Source organism: Erpetoichthys calabaricus, chromosome 2 (assembly GCF_900747795.2).
Source record: "Erpetoichthys calabaricus chromosome 2, fErpCal1.3, whole genome shotgun sequence".
In the NCBI taxonomy this organism is placed as follows: Eukaryota; Metazoa; Chordata; class Cladistia; order Polypteriformes; family Polypteridae; genus Erpetoichthys; species Erpetoichthys calabaricus.
In genome coordinates, this window is record NC_041395.2 from 69512424 (window position 1) to 69537134 (window position 24711).

Genomic DNA, 24711 nt, shown 5'->3' on the forward strand with positions numbered 1-24711 from the left:
TTATATCCTGATATATTGTGTTTTCAAGCCAAAGATAAATGCACCTTTACTCAAGCCTAGTGAGAACAAAACATGCAAATGCTGACTTCAGGGCATGGGTTTTGTTCCTCATCTCATAAAGAACTAACAAAATCATGGCCAGTGTCACAGGGCATCAGTTGCTGTAGACAGGGTTTTAGACAAATTACATTTAGATTGAGCTGAACATTTCAGGTCACGCTAGAAAATGACCTGAAGAATGGGGTTCTACTATTTAAAAAACAGTGAGATATTTCAAGAAAGAGACTGCTTTAAATGAAATCGCCTGACCTGATACATCCAGACAAGGACTCTTCTGCTTTGTCATGGAAAATGCATGGAAAAACTAGTAAGAAGACAGGAATCAGGCTTCTTCTTTTTTTCTTACAGATTTCCATATCTAAAGCCGAAGCCAGCCGCAGCGACATAGAACTGCAGAGGAAAGCAGATGCTGAGAGAGAACGGAACAAAAAAAGGCAGAGACAAAAGCACAGGTAACTCTCACAATATCTTTTTGTCTTTTTCAAGACTTGGATGAAGCTAAAAGAAAAATATTCCTAAAAATATAGTTTATATCACAGAGTTTTTATTTATCCTACATTTTTTAAAGCCTTGCTACCAATACCATGTGCTTGTAGTACATTATTTGTTATTTAACCATAACCATGCCATTACTAACTTATAACATTTAACAAAACATGATTTAATTTCCTACATTCTCTACAGTGGATTGCAGATCAAAAAAAAAAAACAAGCCTCTATCCCTCATAATCCTAAACAATTCTAGGTCATAACATGAAGTCTCTTGGGTTGGTTGTGCAAATGCCACAACATCACATGGAAACAATTCTACTCCTTGATAAATCCTGATTTTCCCCTTGCTGACTTATCAGACAATAAATCTCAAATTTTATTCAAGATACTGTATATAGTTCATGCATCAGCATCCAAGTAAATTGCCCCAATGATGACATGCTTACTAAGGTGACATCCCACCATCTTGATGACTAATATTAACTGCACTCTCACTCAGTAGGATGGTAATAATTATTCTCTTATACATTTTATAGTTTGCCATCTGTTTGCTGTCAGCACAAGATGTCCCTGTAATATATTCTGAAAGAAATGTTCTGTTTCTGGCCTTATGTCGTAGGACATTCTTCTCAGTGTGAATATACTATACTGCAAAAAAGATTATAAAAGTGAAAGATAGCAATTGAAGCAAGTTAATAAATGGACTGTTTTCTATAAGTGCCTGATGTGGGTGTCATGTTTGGTTGTGGCTTGTGCCTATCCTGATGTCAGTGACTGAAAGGCAATAACTTGTCATGAAAGACATGCAAGTCTATCACAAAGCACACAAATTACGGTTAACTTGTCAAATGTGACAGCCCATGTAAAGAGTGCCTGAGAGAAGACTGTTGTTTCTAATAAAACAGACACAACAACAAACAGTACACACTGTACAAAGTACACAGAAGAGGCATCCTGGAAATGGTTTATGCCTAAAATCCCATGATTACTAAAGAAAAAGGAACAAACCCCTGCATTGCCTGACTTGATTAATTTCGTTTTAATGAATGATTTCAATTTCAAAGCAGGTACTGTGTAGCTCTTAGGAGCTGTTGAAATGTGTGAAATGTATTCTTAAGAGTATAAGTAAACTTAATCAAATTAAATTAAAACAGTTCCTGGTAAAATATCTGAAATAACTTATTGAGTTCTTCTGGATTGCACACCAGTCCCAACAGAGAAGCAGGCATGTTGGTTAAGCTGAGACCACATTTGTTTTAGCCACTTCATTAGTCTTTGTATATTTATATTTTTAAACATTAAATGTTCACAAACCTAACAAAGATAGCTTGTAAAATTGCTTCACTTCAAATAATTTACCATACGTTCCTAAAAAGGGAGACTACATGATCTCCACATTCACCCACCTGCCTAACTGCATAATGGAAACAATGAACCAATATTGAATATTCCTTTTGCATTTACTTATGATAAGATTTACTTATGAATGCAAGATTGAAAAAGGACATTTTTTGCATATTCAGGACAGTGTGATTCACTTTAAACCCAAGGCGGAATGCAGAGGCAGGCCTTTGAAAGAACACAGACACAGAAAGATCTACTCTGCATCTTTGATGATGTTGCTGCTGTGCTAAACATCATCTGGTGCAAAATACTGAGATCTTCACAAAAAATGATCCCGTTTCACCTTCAGTTGAGCCTCCTGTAATTCTACAAGCATTGCACTGTTAAAACGGAACATTTTGCATAGTAATTGTTGCATACTTCATTATTTAAAGATAGTCTCAAACAGAAATGCAAGGACAAGTATAGACACAAGTTAAACAAGTGGAAGTTAGTGCACATAGGGACAAAATGAGGGTTGGTAAAAACAATGTGAAAATTGTAGTGTGAAGGTGAAATGCAAGACTAAGAAAAGTATAAATATAGTAATCTAAAAATCAGAACTAAAATATACATATACTAGACAAAGAGCCTATTTCGACAACGTAAGATGAAATGGGCACGAGTGGAATAGTAAGTAATAAGTATAAGCACCACAAACCTGATATAGGTGTATTGAATTAATGCGTAATTAGGCCTGGAGCTGTAGTCGACATCGTCTTTCAGGCCTCTAGAGCTTTAATCGAAGTTGCCTTTCTCTTTGAATTTTTGTGGCCGTAAATCTGCCGCAATGTTGGTCGAAGTTGCCTTTCTTTTTGAATTTTCGCGGCCGTAAATCCGCCGCCTGCCGCGATGTCGGTCTCGTAAGGTTTTTCAGGCAGCTGCGCAGAAGGTGACTGAGCTTTCGGCTTCGGACATGCACAGAAGGCGACTGCGCATTCATCTTCGGACATACGCAGAAGGCGACGTGTGCAGAAGGCGACTGCGCATTCGACTTCGGACGGATGTGAGTGAGTGAGTGAGTGAGGAGACTGGCAAATTATATATAAGATACTATTGCTTATCTAAATGAAGATAACCGGTAATACAAGTGTGGGACAAAGGCCTCAACATCATTCTTTTATTGGTCATCTACAGTAGCTGCTGAATTTGCTTCATATCATTTTGTTAAATGACTTGCCTGTGAATGCTGTGCAAAGTGGAGGCAGAACCTCTGCGTTTTTCCCAGTTGATTCTGGGGTTCGTCAGGGGTGTGTTCTTCAATGCTTGCATAGACTGGGTGTTGGGCAGGGCTGTGGGGAGGAGTCTGAGTGTCTGGGCTTGCTAGTGTACTGGATGAAAATCAAGTACAATGACCTCTTAGGCATAGCCATCAGCAGTCTGTCTGTCTGCAGAGAGAGTGTTGATCTTACGTACTTACCTTGGCAGCAACATTCATGTCTCTGGTGACTCTTCTTATGAAGTCAGTAGACATATTGGGAAAGCATGGGGGGGTGTCATGAGGTCGCTGGAATGGGGTGTGTGGTGCTCCCAATACCTTTGCAAAGTAACGAAGGTCCAAGTCTTTAGAGTTCAGGTGCTCCATGTTTTGCTATATGGCTGCAAGACATTGACATTATCCAGTGACCTGAGACGAAGACTGGACTCCTTCAGTACTGTGTCTCTTCAGAGAATCCATGGGTACCACTGGTTTGACTTTGTGTCGAATGAGTGGTTGCTCATGGTGTCCCGAATGAGACACATTACCTGGATTATGACGGAGCTTTGGTTACGGCAATATGGCCATGTGGCGTTATTCCCTGAGGGTAATCCTTCTTGCAGGATCCTCATTGTTGAGGACCCATGCGGCTGGACCAGGCCAAGGGGATGTCCACATAATACCTGGCTGCGGCAGATAGATGGTTATTTTTGGAGGGTGGACCAAGTATCTGCCTGGGGGGTTGCCAACCAGGATCCTGAGGATCCTGTTTCATTATGTGGTGGGTGTGGGAACGCGCTGTACCAGTGCATGCTCTCCAACCTGACCTGACCTGACCTTGCTTATTTATGTAAGTATAAAGAAGAAAATTTGACTGTTTTGTTACAAATCTGGGAAATTAAACTGTGGTGTTACGATTCTGTTGGATTTGTCACTTGGGTTGTACTAAGAAATGTCTTGGATGGTATTATATTTGCCAGAACTTCTTCTGGATGTCAGGATCAAACCTTTGTATTAGGGCATCTGCTTTTCTATTCCTATTACCTGATAAGTAATCACAATATTGAAATGGGTGACATTCAATGCCCACTGTGTCAGGCAAGCATTTACACTCTGAGCTGACTTAAATAATCAGAATAGATTTTTAAAGGGAACTGGGTGCCTTCTAGCCACTGTCTCCACTTTTCAAGTGCCAATTTTATGGCTAGCATTTCTCTATTCAATATGTCATAGATCTTCTCAAAGGATGTTAACTTGCTTGAAGAACACACAAGGGTGTAGCTAATCACTAAGACCAGTTCTCTGTGATAATATTAAATTATCCCCAATACTAGAGTGGTGGCTCTGAGGCTAGGGATCTGCACTGGCAATTGGAAATGCCAAAAGGGACTCTGCTCTGTTGGGCCCTTGAGCAAGGCCTTTAACCTGCAATTGCTGAGCGCTTTGAGTAGTGAGAAAAGCGCTATATAAATGCAAAGAATTATTATTATTATTAGAGGCATCCACTGTGGCTTTAAATTGTATAGCAGGGTCTGGGTGCCGCAAAGCTCGGCAGAAATGAACACTTGCTTAGTTTCTCAAAAGACTTTTGAGCCTCAGGTGTCCAAGAAAACATCTTTTGAGTCTAATTTGTAAGTGTTTTGAAAAGAGAAATAATCAAACTAAAGTCTTGTAAGAACCACCATCTTAGATGGAGAAGTCTATAGATCTCTGTATCTACTTCACATTATCTGGTTGCTCCCAATCTAAAACTGCAGATTTCATCATTTTTCCAACCAATTTGTGAGGTCATAACCTAAAAACAATACAGAGTACCAAAGAAACCTCACACTTTTCTAGCTTTGCATAATATCTGTTTTGTCAAAGTCCTTCTAATACTTCTCTACCATGAGAAATATGCTCCTCCATATTATTAGAAAATATCAATATGTCATTCATATAAATTACAGTCGTAATGCCAAATTGTTATGGACAGTGATAGGTGTCCATGGATGATTGTGAGAAAAATAACAAGGAGCTGATAAGCACTTGGCAAGACATAGATGAAAGCAAATCAAAAGTCAAAAACTGTGAAGTCAAAACAAAACCAGGCATACAAGAGTAAAGGTTTGAGCAAAATGCAAAAATTGAGGATTAAAACCAAAAGTCTTCGTACTTAGAATTCAGCTAACTATACCAAGGATCTTGAGAATGTAAAATCTACTGAGGAATGAAGACTGAATAAACTACAGTCCTATTTATAAATCATGTCAAATGACTTATTGGTTACATGACTATAGAAAGCAAGATGGTAACAAAAATGTACTTTTTCAATTCATTTTCAAACCAAAAATAAACCACAGGAAGCGATTCCTCATAATTCAAAATCAAAATGAAACCCAGTACACACATATAAACATGTATATTATGTCACTGTTCAGTCACAAAAGATGTCATTGATAAAATTTAAAAAAAAACACAGGTGTGTTTGCCAGCCAATATGACATTGCTTGTAAAGTGGTGTTAAATATAAACTTCTACTGGGCACCTTCATGTATTCTGATTAGATTTTAACAATAATAAATGTCCAGTTTTGTCAATAATAATAATACATTTTATTTATAACATGCTTTTTAGAGAACCCAAGGATGTAGTACAAAGCATAGCAAGAATAATTAAAAATTACATAAAAAGGTACCAGTAAAGAATAACAAAACTGAATTATACAAAAGATTTAGTAAACATGACTTCTCTGAGCTTCCTTCTCTGAGGAAGTGCATTGCACAAGGTTGGAGCAAAAACACAGAAGGCCCTGTCACCCATTGTACTCTTCCTAGTCTTGGACATGGTAAACAGATGACTGATTTATGATGATCAAAGTTGTCAGGCAGGAACATACAGGTGTAGGAGATCACAGAGATAAGGTGGAGCTGAATCATTTAAGACTTTGTAAGTTAACAGAAATATTTTGTAATGAATATGAGATTCAATTGGGAGTGAATAGTATAAGCAGCAGAGTTTTGAACGTACTGCAGATTGTTAAGAACCAGCTTTGGAAGACCATACAATAAAGCATTACATAAAATCTTGGGCCAACCATTCAGTAACACCATGAAACCTCTGACCTAATTCAGCATTGAGGATGTCTCGATGCATGCTCAATAATCCAGGTAAGGAAATCCTAGAAATTTGATTCTGTTCATCTGGACAACGTTTTTTAAGTGGGAGAAATATTTCGAGACTTATCCAAGTCTCTTCCTCAGTCTCAATTGACTGCAGGTTTCCCCAACCTTATAAACAGTACTGTTTATAAGGTTGGGGAAACCTGCAGTCAATTGAGACTGAGGAAGAGACTTGGATAAGTAGCAAAGGTACTGTTTATAAGGTTGGGGAAACCTGCAGTCAATTGAGACTGAGGAAGAGACTTCGAGAGCCACTTTGGCAAGGACAGCCTAAAGCTTGTACGTGAGTATGAGCAAACAGCACGCAAGATGGCAGACTACAGGAACCATCTGAGATTCAGCCTCAGATGTAGACAGAGCGGGATCACTCCTAAAAGTCTACAGATGAAATCGTCAGTAAAAGGCCTGCGAGCTAACAAAATCCTCCAGAAGGCACAGAGTCAGCTGCTAAATGAACGGGTGAGACAAACTAACTTCACTATTGATGTTTTAAAATCTAAAGAGGAGCAGATCCACCAAAGACTTTCTTCACTTCTAGATGTGAAAACACTTCAACAGGTGCTTGAGTTCACCGAGAAGGCTCGTCTAGCACAGCATGATAAGTCTAAAACCAGGCAAAAGAGGAAGTTTGATCTACTTGCTGTGCGCCACAAACACCAGCACACTATGGGGAGTGTCCTCCACAACCAGCAGAGAGAAGAATGCCAGACAGAAACTAAAGATGTGGACAAATGGGTGAAGAACTTGTCTGACAAACAACTCACCCAAGCAGAGAAAAACGTCCTTTCTAAAGGGTTAAACTTTGCGGTCACACCGAAACAAATCCCGCTAGTGGAACTGATTACAGCCACAGAATCTGCTATCAGAAACAACAACATTGCTGATTTGGAAGAAGAACAACTGCGGATAAAAGTTTCGGCATGTCTCAGCAATGCAAAACCCCCCTGCATCCAATATCAGCATTGAGGAGAGGAAGGCCCTCATGGCACTCAGCAAGGACAACAACATCATCATCCTTCCAGCGGACAAGGGGAGATGCACAGTTGTGCTAAACCAGACAGACTACCATGAGAAAATTTTGTCTCTGCTCAGTGACAAAAATACTTATGAGCCCTTAAAGCGAGATCCAGGTAGTGGTTACAAGAAAAAGGTGATAGATTGTCTTAAGCAGTTAGTTCATGACAATGCTATTGACCGGACCACATACCACAGATTATACCCAGGGGATTCTACACCAAGTCTGTATGGTTTACCAAAAATACACAAACAGGGTGCTCCTTTAAGACCCATTGTCTGCATGATCAATTCAGTCATGTATAACATCTCCAAGTTCCTGGCTGCTGTTCTTAACCCGGTGGTAGGCAGCTCAAAACACCACATTCAGAACACATTGGATTTCGTGGAGAAAGTGAGAGAGGTCATTATGGAGGCAGAAGAAACCTTGGTCTCATTTGATGTTACATCTCTATTCACTTGTGTCCCAGTGACTGAAGCAGTGGAGGTAGTACGTAAGAGATTACAGAATGACCTCACTCTCAGTAAAAGAACCTCTCTCAACGCAGACCAAGTGTGCCTGCTTTTGGAACTGTGTCTTCAATCCACATATTTCATATACAAAAGCCAGTACTACAGGCAGAAGCACGTGTGTGCCATGGGTTCCCCTGTTTCACCTATAGAAGGCAATCTATATATGGAAGAAGTGGAAAAGAGGGCTCTATCATCCTATCCTGGAACACCACCGAGCCATTGGTTCAGATATGTGGATGACACCTGGGTGAAAATCAGATCTCAGGAGGTACCACAGTTCACAGACCACATTAACGGGGTGGACAAACACATCAAGTTCACCAGAGAGGATATGGAAAATAACAAGCTAGCCTTCTTAGACTGTGAAATTTCCATTGGCAACGGGGGACATTTGAAAGTGGATGTGTACCGTAAACCCACACATACGGACCAGTATCTAAGGTTTGACTCTCACCATCCACTAGAGCACAAACTAGGTGTCATTAGGACTCTACAACACAGAGCTAACACCATTCCCACAGACTCAGAGGCCAGGGAAGCAGAAGAACACCACGTCAAAAAGGCCCTGAGTAAATGTGGATATCCCAGCTGGTCCTTTGTCAAAGCAGGGAGGACACCTAAAGAACGCTCCAAGCGATTCATGAGAGAGGAAGGACATCCACTGCCTAAGCGAAAACCCTTAGTGATCCCGTATGTGTCAGGAGTATCGGAACAGCTGAGGCGCATTTTCTCGAAACACCGGGTCTCAGTGGCTTTCAAACCCCAAAACACGCTATGCCAAAGATTGGTCCATCCCAAGGATCGGGTCCCACGGCACAAACAGAGTAACATAGTTTACGCAGTTAAGTGCCAGGAGGAGTGCCGTGAATTGTACATCGGGGAAACCAAGCAGCCACTGGCTAAGCGCATGTCACAACACAGAAGAGCTTCCTCGTCAGGCCAGGACTCTGCAGTCTATTTACATCTACAGGATAGTGGTCACTCCTTTAAAGATGAAGAGGTGCACATCTTGGACAGGGAGGAGCGCTGGTTTGAGAGAGGAATCAAGGAGGCCATTTACGTGAAAAAGGAACGACCATCTCTGAACAGAGGAGGGGGCCTAAGGGTACATCTGTCGCCATCTTACAATGCGGTGATTGCAGCCATTCCTCAACCCTCTATGAATGGTTCACACGTCTACTAATCAGTGGACAATTTGCATATCACTGATCAACTAGCCCTTTGTCAATGGTGCTAGTCTCTGTGATTAAGCAAAGGTACTGTTTATAAGGTTGGGGAAACCTGCAGTCAATTGAGACTGAGGAAGAGACTTGGATAAGTCTCGAAATATTTCTCCCACTTAAAAAACTTTGTCCAGATGAACAGAATCAAATTTTTAGGATCAGCATTGAGGAAATTATCAGGATCAAGTAGCTGTTCTTAAATGTAAACCTGTTCGGTTCTCTATAGTCGATTCTTGGAGGCAAGCCTGTCTTACTTTACAATGAAAAAGAACCCTGTCTACATTGGAATCTGAGATGGCTGAATAAAACTATTTGTAAGGTTTTACTTAATATATTCACTTATCATCGTACTCTTAAGTCTAGACAATGCATTCATTTTACTAATAGGTAAAAGAGCCCCGTATAAAATTTCTATAGAATAATTGTTGGGTCTGTTGAGTGGAAGCTCTGATGATAACAACAACACAACAACACTTATTTACTGATAATAGCACATTTCATACACCAATATAGGTCAAAGTGCTTTACCAGATGACAAAAGAATGAAAAACAATTAAGATAAGTCAGTAATATTAAAGAATAAGTAACAACAAAACGATGTAAGGTCAACTGGCCGGGAGGACAGAAAAACAAACTCCAATTAGGCTGGAGAAAACAAATCTGCAGGGGCTCCAAGGCCAAAAGACTACCCAGTACCCACTGGACATTCTACCTAACATTAATGTTACCATATCAAACCTATTACTTTTCATGTTTCTCATGATAGGATTTGATGAGTTTAGATCAGAGTCAATGATTGCCCCTAAATTGTTTACCTTCTCCTTGAGTTTTATACCTAAGGGATCAAGTTTATTTCTAATGCCCTCACTATATCTATGTTTGCCAATCACTAAAATTTCTGTTTTTCCTAATTTAGTTTGAGAAAGTTACCAATCATTCATTTGGAAATACTGCTAAGACATTGGATCAGAGAGCCAAGAGCATCAGGTTTATTAAGCACTATAGATAAATAAAGCTGTGTGTTATCTGCATGGATGTGGTAGCTCACCTTGTGCTTTCAGATAATCTGACCTAATGGAAGCATGTAGATGGAAAAGAGCAGCGGACCCAAAATAGAAGTACAATCACCACAACTAACAAAGAATTTTCTACCTGTTAAGTAAGACTGAAACCAATTTAAGACTCTGCTAGAGAGGCCCACCTAGCGTCTAAGGCGATTTATAAGAATACTGAGGTCAGTTTCTGTACTGTGATTTGCTCTAAAACCTGACTGAAACTTGTCAATAATATAATGTTTATTCAATTAATCATTAAGCTGCTTAATAACTGCATTTTCTAGAATTTCAATTAAGAAAGGCAGGTTAGAAATTGCTCTAAAATTGTCAAAGTCAAAGGAGTCGATATTTTTTTTCTTGAGCAGGGGTTTAACAATATCAGTCTTTAGTCAGGCAGGAAACGGCCCCATACCTAATGATGAGTTCACTGTGTCAGGCACACTATCAATTAGCACATAGGAGACTTCTTTAAAAAAGCCTGTTGGTATTGGGTCAAGGACACAGGTGAAAGGTTTCATTTGAGAAATTATTCTGCGTAGTTTGGTTTGATCTATTTCAATGAAAGAATTTAACTCGCTTAAAAGGACATGCTAGGATTCAGTTGGATTACCTTTGGGGAGAGGTACTATATTAGTATAATTTATTTTGTGTTTAAAAAAATATAACAAAAGCCTCACAAGTTTCATTAGTTTTTAAGAGGCTTTCCATTGATCTGGGTTTAAAGGATGATCAATAGTTGAGAATAAAACTCTTGGATTACCAGCATTATCGTTTATAATTTTAGAGAAATAGGAGTGCCTTTTAAGCAGACCGTGTTATTATATTCAGTTATTTTTGCCTTCGGTACGATAGTCACATTGGACTATCAGTTTAGTTTTTCTCCATTCACACTCAGCTCTCCAGTATGTTCTCTTTAAATCAGACACTCTTTGTGTCTTCCACGGTATAACAGTGCAGGAAGATTTCTTAATTGTCTTTTCAGGGGCTACTATGTCAACGGCAGCTCTCACCTTAGCATAATAATAATTTTCTGCCTTACACTATTAGCACTATTGAGTTTAGCACTAAAGTCTGACTGATTGTTTAGAATATTAGCAAACATTGAAGATGCAGATGTGTCAAAGTAACTTTTTTTAACAATACACTTTTCATTAATTGTAGTTCTTAGTATTTCTACATTAACTAATATGCAAAAATGGTCTAATATACAAGGTCCTTGACCTGCCTCACATCAGCTTTTAATCCTCACATCAACTTTTTGATGACAACTGTCCATTGAACCCATCTTAATAATCATGATAAACAAAGAATAAAACACTGATTGTGCAATAAGTCAGTAGAGGGGGTTTGATCTTTTCAATTTAATGTTTTTGACACACTTTACTACATTTCAGTATTTCTGCGTCAAATCATTAACAGACTTATGTTTTTTATTCATATGGATGAAGACAGTATAACAAAATAAGCCATGAATTCAGAATAGAGGGTTTCAATTCATAAATTCAGGGAGTGTTATTTTATTCATGATAACTCCAAAGGATTTCCATTCATGGATACAATCTAGGGATTATATTTCAGTGGTAGAACTGTTTAGGATTGTGGGGTACCTTCTGAAAGAGATCGGACTTGTATGTGCAAAACAGATTGCATTTGATCCAAAGATTAGGGAAAGGGAATGGAGTGGGGTGTAGGGTGCTTACTAGTACATTTCTGTCATCACATCTTTTATAGTAATTTTTGATGTTTTGATTTTCATTTAACAAAGATAAGGAATTTAAACATGCCATCAGATATAAGGAATATTAATAATATACTAAATGATATTGAGAAAAATGAGAGAACAATGCTGCTAGGAAAACAGCTGAAAAAATATATTGTATACCTAGGACCAGACCACTTTAATCAATAATTTTAAGAAAGAATTAGTGGTTACATGTAGTACTACATGTAGAAATGTTTAATATGTATTGTCACAGGAGGCTGGGGGTTAGACCCCGCCGGGATGCCTGGAAGGACCGGGAGGTGGTCTATACGTCCCCCAGGCCACGAGGGGGCAACCACCCTGGATGATGAGGGGACCACGGGGATGGAGCAAGGACGCTCAAACCCACTGGGGCCCGTAGCCACCGCCAGGGGGCGTCCCGAGCATTGTGGAGCCCGGGAGATCGACATTTCCACCACACCTGGGAAGGTGGAGGAACAACCTTCCAGGGATGCCCGGAGTGCTTCCGGTGCAAGGACAGCACTTCCACCACACCAGGAAGTGCTGCTGGAAGAGTGTCATCAGGTATCCGGGTGGAAATAAAAGGGGCCGCCTCCCTACAATCAGAGAGCTAGAGTCGGGAGCAGGAGCAGGACGAAGCTCCCGAGAGGAGAGGAAAGGCAGCCCATGGAGACTTGGAGAAAGGCCCGAGTGGAGGGTGATTGGTGCTGGGAGCACTGTGTGTTTGGCAGACTTTATTTGTAGAAATATATGTGTGTTTCATAAAGAAGTGGTGTTTGTCTGATGGTGTTCGGACCTGCACTCACAGTATTTTAACACATGGCATACTGGGGAAAATCCTTATACCTGGAAATTTAAAGTTTTGTTGTATTAAACAGAAAGGATGGAGGCCAACTCTCCCAAAAATTCTTCAGCTAGTTTAACAAGCAAATTTATTAAAGTGATTAAAAACATTTATAAGAATGAAGAAAACAGTATTATTCACCTTTGAAAATATGGGATACACTTAGAAGAGTGAGACGGAATTGCGTACACACAACAGCTGATTAGGGTAAGAGATGTTTCACATACTGTTTTTATTGTACAATGAGCAAATATTTAAAAATGCATGCTGAGTACAAAACAAGGCTATAGAATGTGATAATATAAGTAAACTTAATAATAGTGAACTTTTCCACAAGCATTCACAATTCGAGAATGTTTCTGCATTTAGGAAAAAAGGAATTAAGGGATTATTAAAATATAATGCCACATCAGTAACCTGGATTAGTTAGAACTTTCAATGGTGGAAAGCATTGCTCAATTTATATCTACTGCTGAGTTGTTTTGATTCGAGCGCCCTTTCTATAATTAAGTCCAGGCTGGGGTTCATATTCCTCTTTAATGTGATTTTTTTTTTTGTTCATTTCTGATACTTTTCTTTAGGTTAATATTGTTGATCATTTAGTTTCTATGTGTTTATGTATCTTCTGGTATGCTCTGTGTGTGTATATTGTGGATGGTTCCCCAAGAGGCAGGGCCACCTGCACCCTTCACCATCAAGGAGCTGTCCTCAGCCCTATAAAGGCTGAGGACCTTAATGTTGTGGGGTTTTTATTGCCATTCTTTTTTTTTTGGACTTGTTTGTTTTGAAAGGCAACTTCTGAAATGCAGGAAGGCACAAAGTAAGGAACTGACTTCCAAGTTCCAAACAAATTGTTTTAATGTCCAAAAATCTATAAAATACATAAATATGCCATTTTAGAGAAAGGAACTGCAAAGACTTTTGCTGGAAAGGACAAGTCCCAGAGCAGAATCTTTATAAATGAAAATATTTATTCAGAAATTCTCAAAAAGGTCAAAAATGTCAAAAAAGAGAAAGCGTTGCCTTAAAGGCAATCCTAGGTAAACAAGTCCCAATACACAAATACTAATATCAAAAACCAAGAACAGAAAATTCAATACTTACTGTAAATGCAATGGTTTACTGAAGGATCAACTCTCAGCTTCAGTAGATAAAGGCTAACGGTGGTCCTTCAGGGGTGACATCAACGTGGACCTAACTGTTGGGGTTTCACCTACTACTTACAAGGAACATATTAGACAAATCATTACATATTTTATTTTTTGTGATCTAAAATTTTCAGTAAGCAGACAAATAAAAGTTCAGTAAGCTGACAAATAAATCAGGAAAACAAATTGTAATGATAGATAGCAACAATATCTCAAATTGCATAGTAAAGGGAGTCCTCATAGGATTAAAATTTACTGATGCCTGTGCAGACTGGTGAGAGAAGTCAGAAAAACACAGTTAGCCCCAGAGGAAAGAGAGGAATAAGAAAAGGGGAGAATTAAGGATTAAGATTAGTGGAACGGAAGAGACCTCTGCCAACCAGCTCCGAACCAAACATGCAACAGCTTGCCATTTCCCTATATTGCAACCAGATAATCCATTGATCCGTGCCACTGAAAGATCAAGTAAGGTTAGAATAAAGAAAAAGGATTTCCACATGTTTACAGAGAGTGAGCCAGGAGATTTCCGGTAAGAAGCGAAGATTAGTTTAACAGAGATGATGCGCAGAGAAAATAAACTCCACTGGACAGAAGTCAAGGTAAGAAAAGAAAGGTGCAGGAGAAGAAATATATAAGGCAAAAAAAGGAATATTTACAGGCAATTGGAATTTTTTTAAAAAGGTAGAAACTAGAGAACAGTCCCAAAACATATGGAGAAAAGTGGCAGGACTATTTAAAGGACACAAGTGACAGAGGGAATCAACAGCAAAATGCATAGCATAAAGTTTACAAGGTGTGAGTTACAGGTGATCAACAAATTTAAATTGTGTTTGCTGATAATTAGGGTTTTTGGAGGATGTTAAGGATAGTTTTCCATGAGATAGGGGGAAGAAGAAAGGAGGTCATAATGCCAGACTGAAAATAAGGATAGAGGTCTAGCAGATGCCTTATGCGTACTTACGTATAGGGATGATACTGGCTTAAAGTAAGGAAGTAATCAACAAGAAGATTTTTAAAGAGAGTGTGAAAGGAGTGCAAAGGATCCTGGGACTCCATTTGAGCAAAAGACCCCATCTGATTCTATCGTCACAGCCAGTTAGCCACGTGGAGCAAATGCAGGAGCAAAGCACGTCTTGACAGTGCCTCACCCTCAAGGCAGCCACTAAGACACAGAAGGGCATAGGGAGGGGTAAAGCAAGGCAGATTTTATTGTGGTGCCAAATGTCCAGACATAAATCACATAACAAAAAACAAACGAAAGCGGAGACAACCATACCGACAGGGAAGGTGTGGCCACCTGCAGTTAATGAAATAATGTGAAAAAAGAGGAGGAAAAGGCAAAAAAGACTGAAAATAAGAAAAGAAAAAGACAGAAACCCTAGAGAAAAACAGGAAAACATAGAAAAAAGTGTTCTTGTAATGCTAAATTAAGAAGTGCCAGATACTATCTTACAAAGTGCCAGTCACCTCCGCAGGATGTAAAAATCTTAAATTAAAAAAAAAAAACATCTTCTGTGCCAATCACCTGCAGGTCAAGCAAAACATGAAAAAGTACAAAAAAGAAATAATAACTTGAAAAAAGGAATAATTCTTGAAAAGAAAAAAACAGACATGCCTCCTCCCTGCTAAATCGCAAAATGCCAGTCACCCAGAGAGTGAACAACAAAAAAGAAAAAAATGGAAGACTTGAAACATTGACCGTCACAAAGTGCCAGGTTGTAAAAATCTTGAATAAAATCTTAATAAAAGGAAAAGAGAAACAAGCATCTTCAAAAAAGGGAGGCCTATCTGTAAAAATACAGAGGGGCAGTGATCTGCAGAGGATGCCTGCAAAAATCCTTAAAAATAAAGAATAGAAGCGTGTGTGCATGTGTTATCATGAATACTGTACATACATAAAAAAGAGGAAACTAACGTTCAGGCCATTAATGGAGCTAGCATTAACTTGCCGGTTACCAAAGATAATAGGACTAGCACTAGGACCACTCAGAATTGCAATCTCTGTTTCAGAGCACGATGTTCTTGTGCTATGAGGTGTGAGAACTGCCAGAAAGCATCAGGGGCCTTATGTATAAACAGTGTGCACACACAAAAATGTTGCATACACCCGTTTCCACACTTACTTCAAGATGTATAAAAACTAAACTTGGTGTAACTCTACATTTCTGCTCAGGCACCCTGTGAGTGTCAAAGCAGTTGTGCTGTTTCTATGTGGTTTCATTTTCTTTTTCATATTTGCATCCATGACATAGGCTTTATCAAATACACCGAAATTAATTACATATTAATTTAAGGTATTAGGTTATAATCATTCTGTAACAATATAATGGCACATGGAATGACGAAACTATTCCAACTTCCTTGACTGCTTTAGCATTGTTAGAAGACATTACAAACAGACATGGCAAACATAAGAATTAGAAGAGAGTGCATATTTACAGATGATGATGACTGGCTGTCAATTTAAATTTCCAAGAATTATTCTCTTGGATTTGTTTGCTGTTAGTATACTAGGATGTATACAGTACTTGATATACTTTTTATGATGAAATGTATTAAAGTATGTATATTACATTTTACAACTTCATATAAATAATGTATACTGTTAAAAATTAAACATGTGGGGGCACAGTGGCATGGCAGTAGCGCTGCAGCCTTGCAGTAAGAGAATCACATCCAAAGTGTTCCCTGCCTGGAGTTTGAAAGTTTCCCTAGTGGGATTTCTCTGTGTGCTTCACTTTCTTTCCAAGAAGCTCAAGGCTCTTCATCTGGGTTTGAGGTGCCTGGAGTAGTATAGGGTAAATAATATTTCATCATTTGGAACACAAGCATTTCATTTGTGTTCCATATCTACAATGATCTGTGTAAATATAGGATGACAGGAAATGCGATAAAGGCAACAAATGTTGAATACATGCCAAAAATAGATACTTTTTTTATGTTATAGTACTAATGACGAAATTTTTACATGAAGTGTGTAATGTGTTTAGACTGAAGTCCAAATATCAAATAACCACTTTCACACAAGGTACCCATATAACAAAACAAGTGTGTGCTTTGTGCATATGGAGCTAGAGTGAATTCGGTGCATGGCTCTCTTCCACTCCTTTTCTTAAATTTTGAGTAAGAGATCCTTTTCCCACTGTACTCTGGGATCTTTGAACGGAAGGAACTTTAAAATGTTTTCATATATTATAAAAAAGCTGTCTGAGTCTTCAAGGATGATCAATATTTCTTCTGGAATAGAAATATGTGGGGGCTGGGGGGGGGGGGTGGAAAATTGGTCCGATTTCATTTAGCAGTTTCTAATTTGGAAATAGTGGAAAAATTGTGTTGATGGGAAGCTAAATTTGGAGTGTAATTGTTCGTAGGATGCAAAGATCTTGACAATGTTATCTATATACAAATCTGTAAATGATTTAATCCTGTATGATTGAGAGGGTGGAAAAGGTTGTTATCGTGTAGAGGTGCAACAGATAAAAGCTTCTCTATCTTGAAGTGCTTCTTACATCAGTTCCATATTATGAGTGAATGAAGGACAATTGGGTTGTAAGTATATTGACAATAACTTGTATTTACTGTGGTGCAAAGCAAGGGATATAAATTTACAGAAAATTTTATTGAAAGTAACTTATGTTTTTGGAAACTGGCAGCCTTATATCTATGAACTCCTAAAGTAATTGAACTTGCTGAACTGTTAATACCCTTTTGGCTAATTTAGTACAGGGTTATTTCAAATGAACTCTTTTCCATATTTATCCTTTCTTGGTAGGTCAGTCAAGGTGTATCTGTAAATATCCATTAGACACAGTCATTAAATATAATACTCTTTGTTATGCTAATATACAACATGCCTATTTTAATACATTTTTGAAGTCAATTAAACAAAAAAGAAAAAGTCATCATAACTGCGGTAACATGGAAATAAAACACAAGGCATATTTTAAACCATTTAAAATAGTTTGATTCAGGATGCCTGTCTTATTACAGAAACACAGATTAGAAAATAGTGTCAATTACTTCATAAATACGTAGAATTCCCCCAAAACAACACAGCAGGGATTGGAGTTTGCAACAGGTGCATCAGACTATTTCAATATCTTTTTAAATCTCATTTATTAATCAAGATGTTAAATGCCTATTGGATAAAGAAAGTACCACATGAGAATAAAAGTAACCAGTCAGGTAGACTGCTCCCTTCTCTATTAGCATGCTTCCATCACTAATTTGTAAATTTTCCTCTGCTAAGCTATTCCTGAAGTGAATGCAAGACTTTAAGCATAATGCTCATAAAAGATTTTTATATTTAGTTTTTTGTCCTATAAACTGGATTAAATAATTTTGTTGTATTAATGACAGGAATCAAGCATAACAATGATGTGTTTAAACTTGAGCATAGAGCAAAAATGAATGTTACCTCTGAGGCAGAAGCCACGCAAGCTGCATACAGTGGCATCCCTTGGCTATACAATTACTCTTATTAATTTTGCTTCCCCTAATTTTAGACATGTTACTTTGAGCCAGATACAGTTCCAGTGTAAAATTTAGTGTAGTAAATTCAAAGAAATACACAGTATTACTATGGATTATAATGGGACAGAAAATCTTTTATTAATTTTATTAAAGAACCGTTTTCGAAAAAGTCCAAAATTATATTTTTAATTTTACCTGGGTCCAGACCCAAACAAAAACAAAAAAAAACATTTCTATATGCTAAGCTTATTTGTCAGTAATGTTCAGATGTTGGATACCAGAACCAACCAGATATTAAAAACTAAATTACAAATTTACAAAGTAAATTTTCTAAACCCACTTATTCCAACACTATGGGATGCTTGCCCATTGCATTTACAGTATGTACAGTATATATATATTGTGGTGGACAGCTGGGAAACGGAAGGACTGGGAGAGAGACGTTATCTTCCGCCACATCAGGAAGTGCTGCTGAACAAGGAACCGAATACACCTGGAGTGCCTCCAGGTGCCCATGCAGCACTTCTGCCACCACAGGAAGTGCTGCAGGAAATTCATCAGGGTGCACCTGGAGCACATCTGGGTGCAACATAAATGGGGCCGCCTCACTCCTTTCGGAAAGCTATAGCGCGAACTATTGCAGTGTTAGTTTTCTCTGTTGTTCAAGGTTTTCTCAGTGTTATTCAATGTTTTTACATTTAGTTTATTATTACACTGTGCATTCTATGGTTTAATTAACTATATTTGTGCTTAAAAACTTAAAATATATATATATTTACATACAGTTCGTATGGTCTGGAACGGATTAATTGTATTTACATACAATCCTATGGGGGAAATTACTTCGGTTCACGACCAAATCAGTTTATGACCAGAATTTTGGAATGAATTATGGTCGTGAACTGAGGTTCCACTGTATGTATATCTATAATAATAAAAGGCAAAGCCCTCACTGACTGACTCACTCACTCACTGACTGACTGACTGACTCATCACTAATTCTCCAACTTCCCGTGTAGGTGGAAGGCTGAAATTTGGCAGGCTCATTCCTTACAGCTTACTTACAAAAGTTAGGCAGGTTTCATTTCAAAATTCAAAGCGTAATGGTCATAACTAGAACATATTTTTTGTCCATACACTGTAATGGAGGAGGCGGAGTCACGTATCGCGTCATCACGCCTCCTACGTAATCACGTGAACTAAAAACAAGGAAGAGATTTACAGCACGAGTCACACGCGGGAACGAAGGTAAATGACGTTAATTTTTGACTGTCTTTTAATACTGTGTAAGCATACATATTAACACATGTACAATTAAACGTGTGCATTTACGGGGTGATTTCTCGGGCTTAAAAGATCACCTTTTATCATACATATTAACACATGTACAATTAAACGTGTGCATTTACGGGGTGATTTCTCGGGCTTAAAAGATCACCTTTTATCAAACGCGGGAACAAAGGTAACTGACGTTGTTCACTGTCTTTTAATACTGTGTAACCATACATATTAACACATGTGCAATTAAACGTGTGCATTTACGGGGTGATTTCTCAGGCTTAAAAGCTCGCCTTTTACTAAAAAGGTAAATGCAAAACTATTTTCAATCAGTTTATTGAAACGCTCCCGTTAAGGATTGCAATAACATATTCGCGAGATAAAAGAACGAAGTAGGGGGAAATGGAGGAACAGCCGCAAACAGTGAAGAGCAAAAAATTAATTAAACAATTGAGAACGGAGCGAGTTAAGCATACAAGCATGTTCATAAGGGAAACAAAGCACGGTGTAAAACGTAAGTTTAAATTAAGTTTATAGAAACGCTCCCGCTGCGGATTGCAATAACATATTCGCGAGATAAAAGTTCAATGAGAAGACACGAGGTATAAACGAGACTTTGGATCACTTTGTAATGGAGTTAAAATTGCTGTAGCAAGAAACGTTTAAGTGCCGGGTCTTAGCTAACATTAAATAAAGGCGTGGACATCGCAACATCACACAAGAGAGCGGCTCACGTGAACATATGAAGCGACTGACGCATACAGACATATTCATGTGTGCAGGTACTTCGGAAACAAAGAACCGTGTAAACCTAAAGTTTAAATTAAGTTCATAGACCTACAAAAGGTTGCCATTGATTTGAGGCAAGATTGCTTTTCTCCTGTACAACTATACGTTGCATTCTCAACAGTAAGCTTGCACAGCTTCGTCATATTACAACCGGAGTGCTGAACTGACAATGTGATATACAAACAGAACAATCGTAAGAACAGGATTAAATAAAAAGGCTGCTTCCGTTGGCAAAGCAACGAAAAAGGAAGACCTTATATGACGTTCGTTTATAAAACAGCTGAGAGGCTGTGTGAAGTCAGCTTCACAAAAAAACAGATCCTTAACAAATTTTTATTGGTATATTTTCACTCAATTTAAAAAGGTTTTCTTCTTAATAAAAATTTAAAAGCAGTACTTCGCCGCTGCAAAGCACGGGGATGTATATATATACATAGATAGATAGAGAATAGAGTGCACCTCCATGGCCATGGGAGGCGGAGTTGCGTATCGCGTCATCACGCCACCCACGTGATCACGTGAACTGACTGTGAAGGCAGTACGTACAAAACAAGGAAGAGCCCCAAACAGCGCTGAAGAAAACATTCATTACACAATTGAGAAGGCAGCGAAACAATAAGAAGCGAGCGAGTGACGCATACAAGCATATTCATAAGTGCAGCTACTGCGGAAACAAAGCACGGTGTAAACCGTAAGTTTAAATTAACTTTATAGAAATGCTTCCGCTGCCGTTTGCAATACCATATTCGCGACTTACAAGTTTAATGAGAAGACACGAGGTATAAACGAGACTTTGGATCACTTTGTAACGGAGTTAAAATTGCTGTAGCAAGAAACATTTAAGTGCCGGGTCTTAGCTAACATTAAATAAAGCCGTGGACATCGCAACATCACACAAGAGAGCGGCTCACGTGAACATATGAAGCGACTGACGCATACACACATATTCATGTGTGCAGGTACTTCGGAAACAAAGAACCGTGTAAACCTAAAGTTTAAATTAAGTTCATAGACCTACAAAACGTTGCCATTGATTTGACGCAAGATTTCTTTTCTCCTGTACAACTATACGTTGCATTCTCAACAGTAAGCTTGCACGGCTTCGTCATATTACAACCGGAGTGCTGAACTGACAATGTGATATAGAAACAGAACAATCGTAAGAACAGGATTAAATAAAAAGGCTGCTTCCGTTGGCAAAGCAACGAAAAAGGAAGACCTTATATGACGTTCGTTTATAAAACACCGGAGAGGCTGTGTGAAGTCAGCTTCACAAAAAAACAGATCCTTAACTAATTTTTATTCGTATATTTTCACTCAATTTCAAAAGGTTTTCTTCTTAATAAAAATTTAAAAGCAGTACTTCGCCGCTGCAAAGCACGGGGATGTATATATATAGATAGATAGATACAGATATATATGTGTATATATATATATATATATATATATATATATATATATATAAATAGATATATATATATATATATATAGTTATATATAGATAGATAGAGAAGATAGATAGATAGATAGATAGATAGATAGATAGATAGATAGATAGATAGATAGACAGAGATATATATATATATAGATATATGTGTATGTATGTAGATATGTATATATGTGTATATATATGTAGATATGTAAATATGTATATGTATATATATATGTGTCTGTATGTGTATATATATATATATGTGTGTGTGTATGTATGTATGTGTGTATATGTATATATATGTTGATATATGTATATATATGCGGATGTGTATATGTATATATATATGTATATATGTAGATATGTGTATATGTAGATATGTATATATAAGTATATGTTTATGTATATATATGTTTACATAACCTCTTTAACACACTACTTCTCCGCTGCGAAGCGCGGGTATTTTGCTAGTATATCTATACTAATAAAAGGCAAAGCCCTCACTGACTCACTGACTGACTGACTGACTGACTGACTCATCACTAATTCTCCAACTTCCCGTGTAGGTAGAAGTCTGAAATTTGGCAGGCTCATTCCTTACAGCTTACTTACAAAAGTTAGGCAGGTTTTATTTTGAAATTCTACGCGTAATGGTCATAACTGGAACCTGTTTGACTGACTCACTCATCACTAATTCTCCAACTTCCCGTGTAGGTAGAAGGCTGAAATTTGGCAGGCTCATTCCTTACAGCTTTCTTACAAAAGTTAGGCAGGTTTCATTTCGAAATTCTACGTGTAATGGTCATAACTGGAACCTGTTTTTTGTCCATATACTCTAATGGAGGAGGCGGGAACGAAGGTAAATGACGTTAATTGTTGAGTGTCTTTTAATACTGTGTACTTGTTGAGTGTCTTTTAATACTGTGTAAGCATACATATTAACACGTGCAATTAAACGTGTGCATTTGCGGAGTGATTTCTCAGGCTTAAAAGCTCGCCTTTTATTAAAAAGGTAAATGCAAACTCTTTTCATTCTGAAGGGCACAAACCACGTTAGATTTCAGCCGTTAAACGCGCAAAAATGTCAGTACACCAGATAAATAAGCGCAACATATTATCAGTTGTATTGTATGCTTACAATACATATACAAATGTGTTAATCGTTAACTAATATTATGGGATGGTGTTTTTCGACTTGCGCCTTGATTTAAACGATTGCATGTCTTGGTGGGTTTGCGTAGCTTATTGTCAATATCTTTACACCTCTTTTTAAGACTTAATTTAAAAAGGTTTTCTTTTCTTCTTAATTAAAATTTAACAGCAATACTTCACCGCTGCGAAGCCCCTCTAGCGCTGACGTCCGACGTTCGATTACCGTAAGCGAGTGCAATGAGTGTGTACGCCTGATGAGCCAAGAATAAGGGGGAAAGACGTGTCGCGTACTCTTTGCATTATTTGACAGTAAACTATTTTCATCCATTCTATGATCTGCTTCTCACAACTGAAGGCACCGTGGCTGATGTTACCTGACTTGCTGGCCAACCATAAGCGTTACCTGGTAGGTAACCACCCACTCACTTCACTCGAATACGGGAATCGAACCTCGGACGTCAGCGCTAGAGGCGAAGCCCCTAAAATTGCGCCACGGCGTGTGGTTCGTTTATTTATTATAAGTTCATAGACCTACAAAAGGTTGTCAGTGATTTGAGGCAAGATTGCTTTTCTCATGTACAACTATACGTTGCGTTCTTAACAGTAAGCTTGCACGGCTTGGTCATATTACAACCTGAGTGCTGAACTGACAACGTCGTATACAAACAGAACTATAACAATCGTAATAAATAAACAAACAAAAAAAAAAAGCGAAGAACCCTTGGATTTAATAAAAAGGCAATTTTCCTTGGCGAAGCAAGGAAAAAGGAAGACCTTATATGGCGTTCGTTTATAAAACAGCGGAAAAGCTGTGTTAAGGCTGCTTCACAAAAAAACAGATCCTTAACAAATTGCTATTGGGATATTTTCCCTCAATTTAAAAAGCTTTTCTTATTCATAAAAATTTAAAAGCAGTACTTTGCGGGGATTTACATTATATATATATATATATATATATATATATATAAAGAGAGAGAGACAGAGATATAGATATAGATATCTATGCTAATAAAAGGCAAAGCCCTCACTGACTGACTGACTGACTGACTGACTCATCACTAATTCTCCAACTTCCCGTGAAATTTGCCTGAAATTTGGCAGGCTCATTCCTTACAGCTTACTTACAAAAGTTAGGCAGGTTTTATTTCGAAATTCTACGCGTAATGGTCATAACTGGAACCTGTTTGACTGACTCACTCATCACTAATTCTCCAACTTCCCGTGTAGGTAGAAGTCTGAAATTTGGCAGGCTCATTCCTTACAGCTTACTTACAAAAGTTAGGCAGGTTTTATTTCGAAATTCTATGCGTAATGGTCATAACTGGAACCTGTTTGACTGACTCACTCATCACTAATTCTCCAACTTCCCGTGTAGGTAGAAGTCTGAAATTTGGCAGGCTCATTCCTTACAGCTTACTTACAAAAGTTAGGCAGGTTTTATTTCGAAATTCTACACGTAATGGTCATAACTGGAACCTGTTTGACTGACTCACTCATCACTAATTCTCCAACTTCCTGTGTAGGTAGAAGGCTGAAATTTGGCAGGCTTATTCCTTACAGCTTACTTACAAAAGTTACGCAGGTTTCATTTCGAAATTCTACGTGTAATCGTCATAACTGGAACCTGTTTTTTGTCCATATACTCTAATGGAGGAGGTGGGAACGAAGGTAAATGACGTTAATTGTTGACTGTCTTTTAATACTGTGTACTTGTTGAGTGTCTTTTAATACTGTGTAAGCATACATATTAACACATGTGCAATTAAACGTGTA

At 38.1% G+C, this 24711-nt stretch overlaps 1 protein-coding gene across 1 annotated transcript in view; it reads left to right on the forward strand.

Annotated features, from left to right (window-relative positions):
• LOC114645279 (uncharacterized) overlaps positions 1-24711 on the forward strand; it is a 593479-nt gene that overhangs the window by 345615 nt on the left and 223153 nt on the right. The window contains exon 9 of the mRNA XM_051922489.1: positions 409-512. Within this exon, the coding sequence (XP_051778449.1) occupies positions 409-512 (104 nt within the window). The remainder of the gene's footprint in view (positions 1-408; positions 513-24711) is intronic.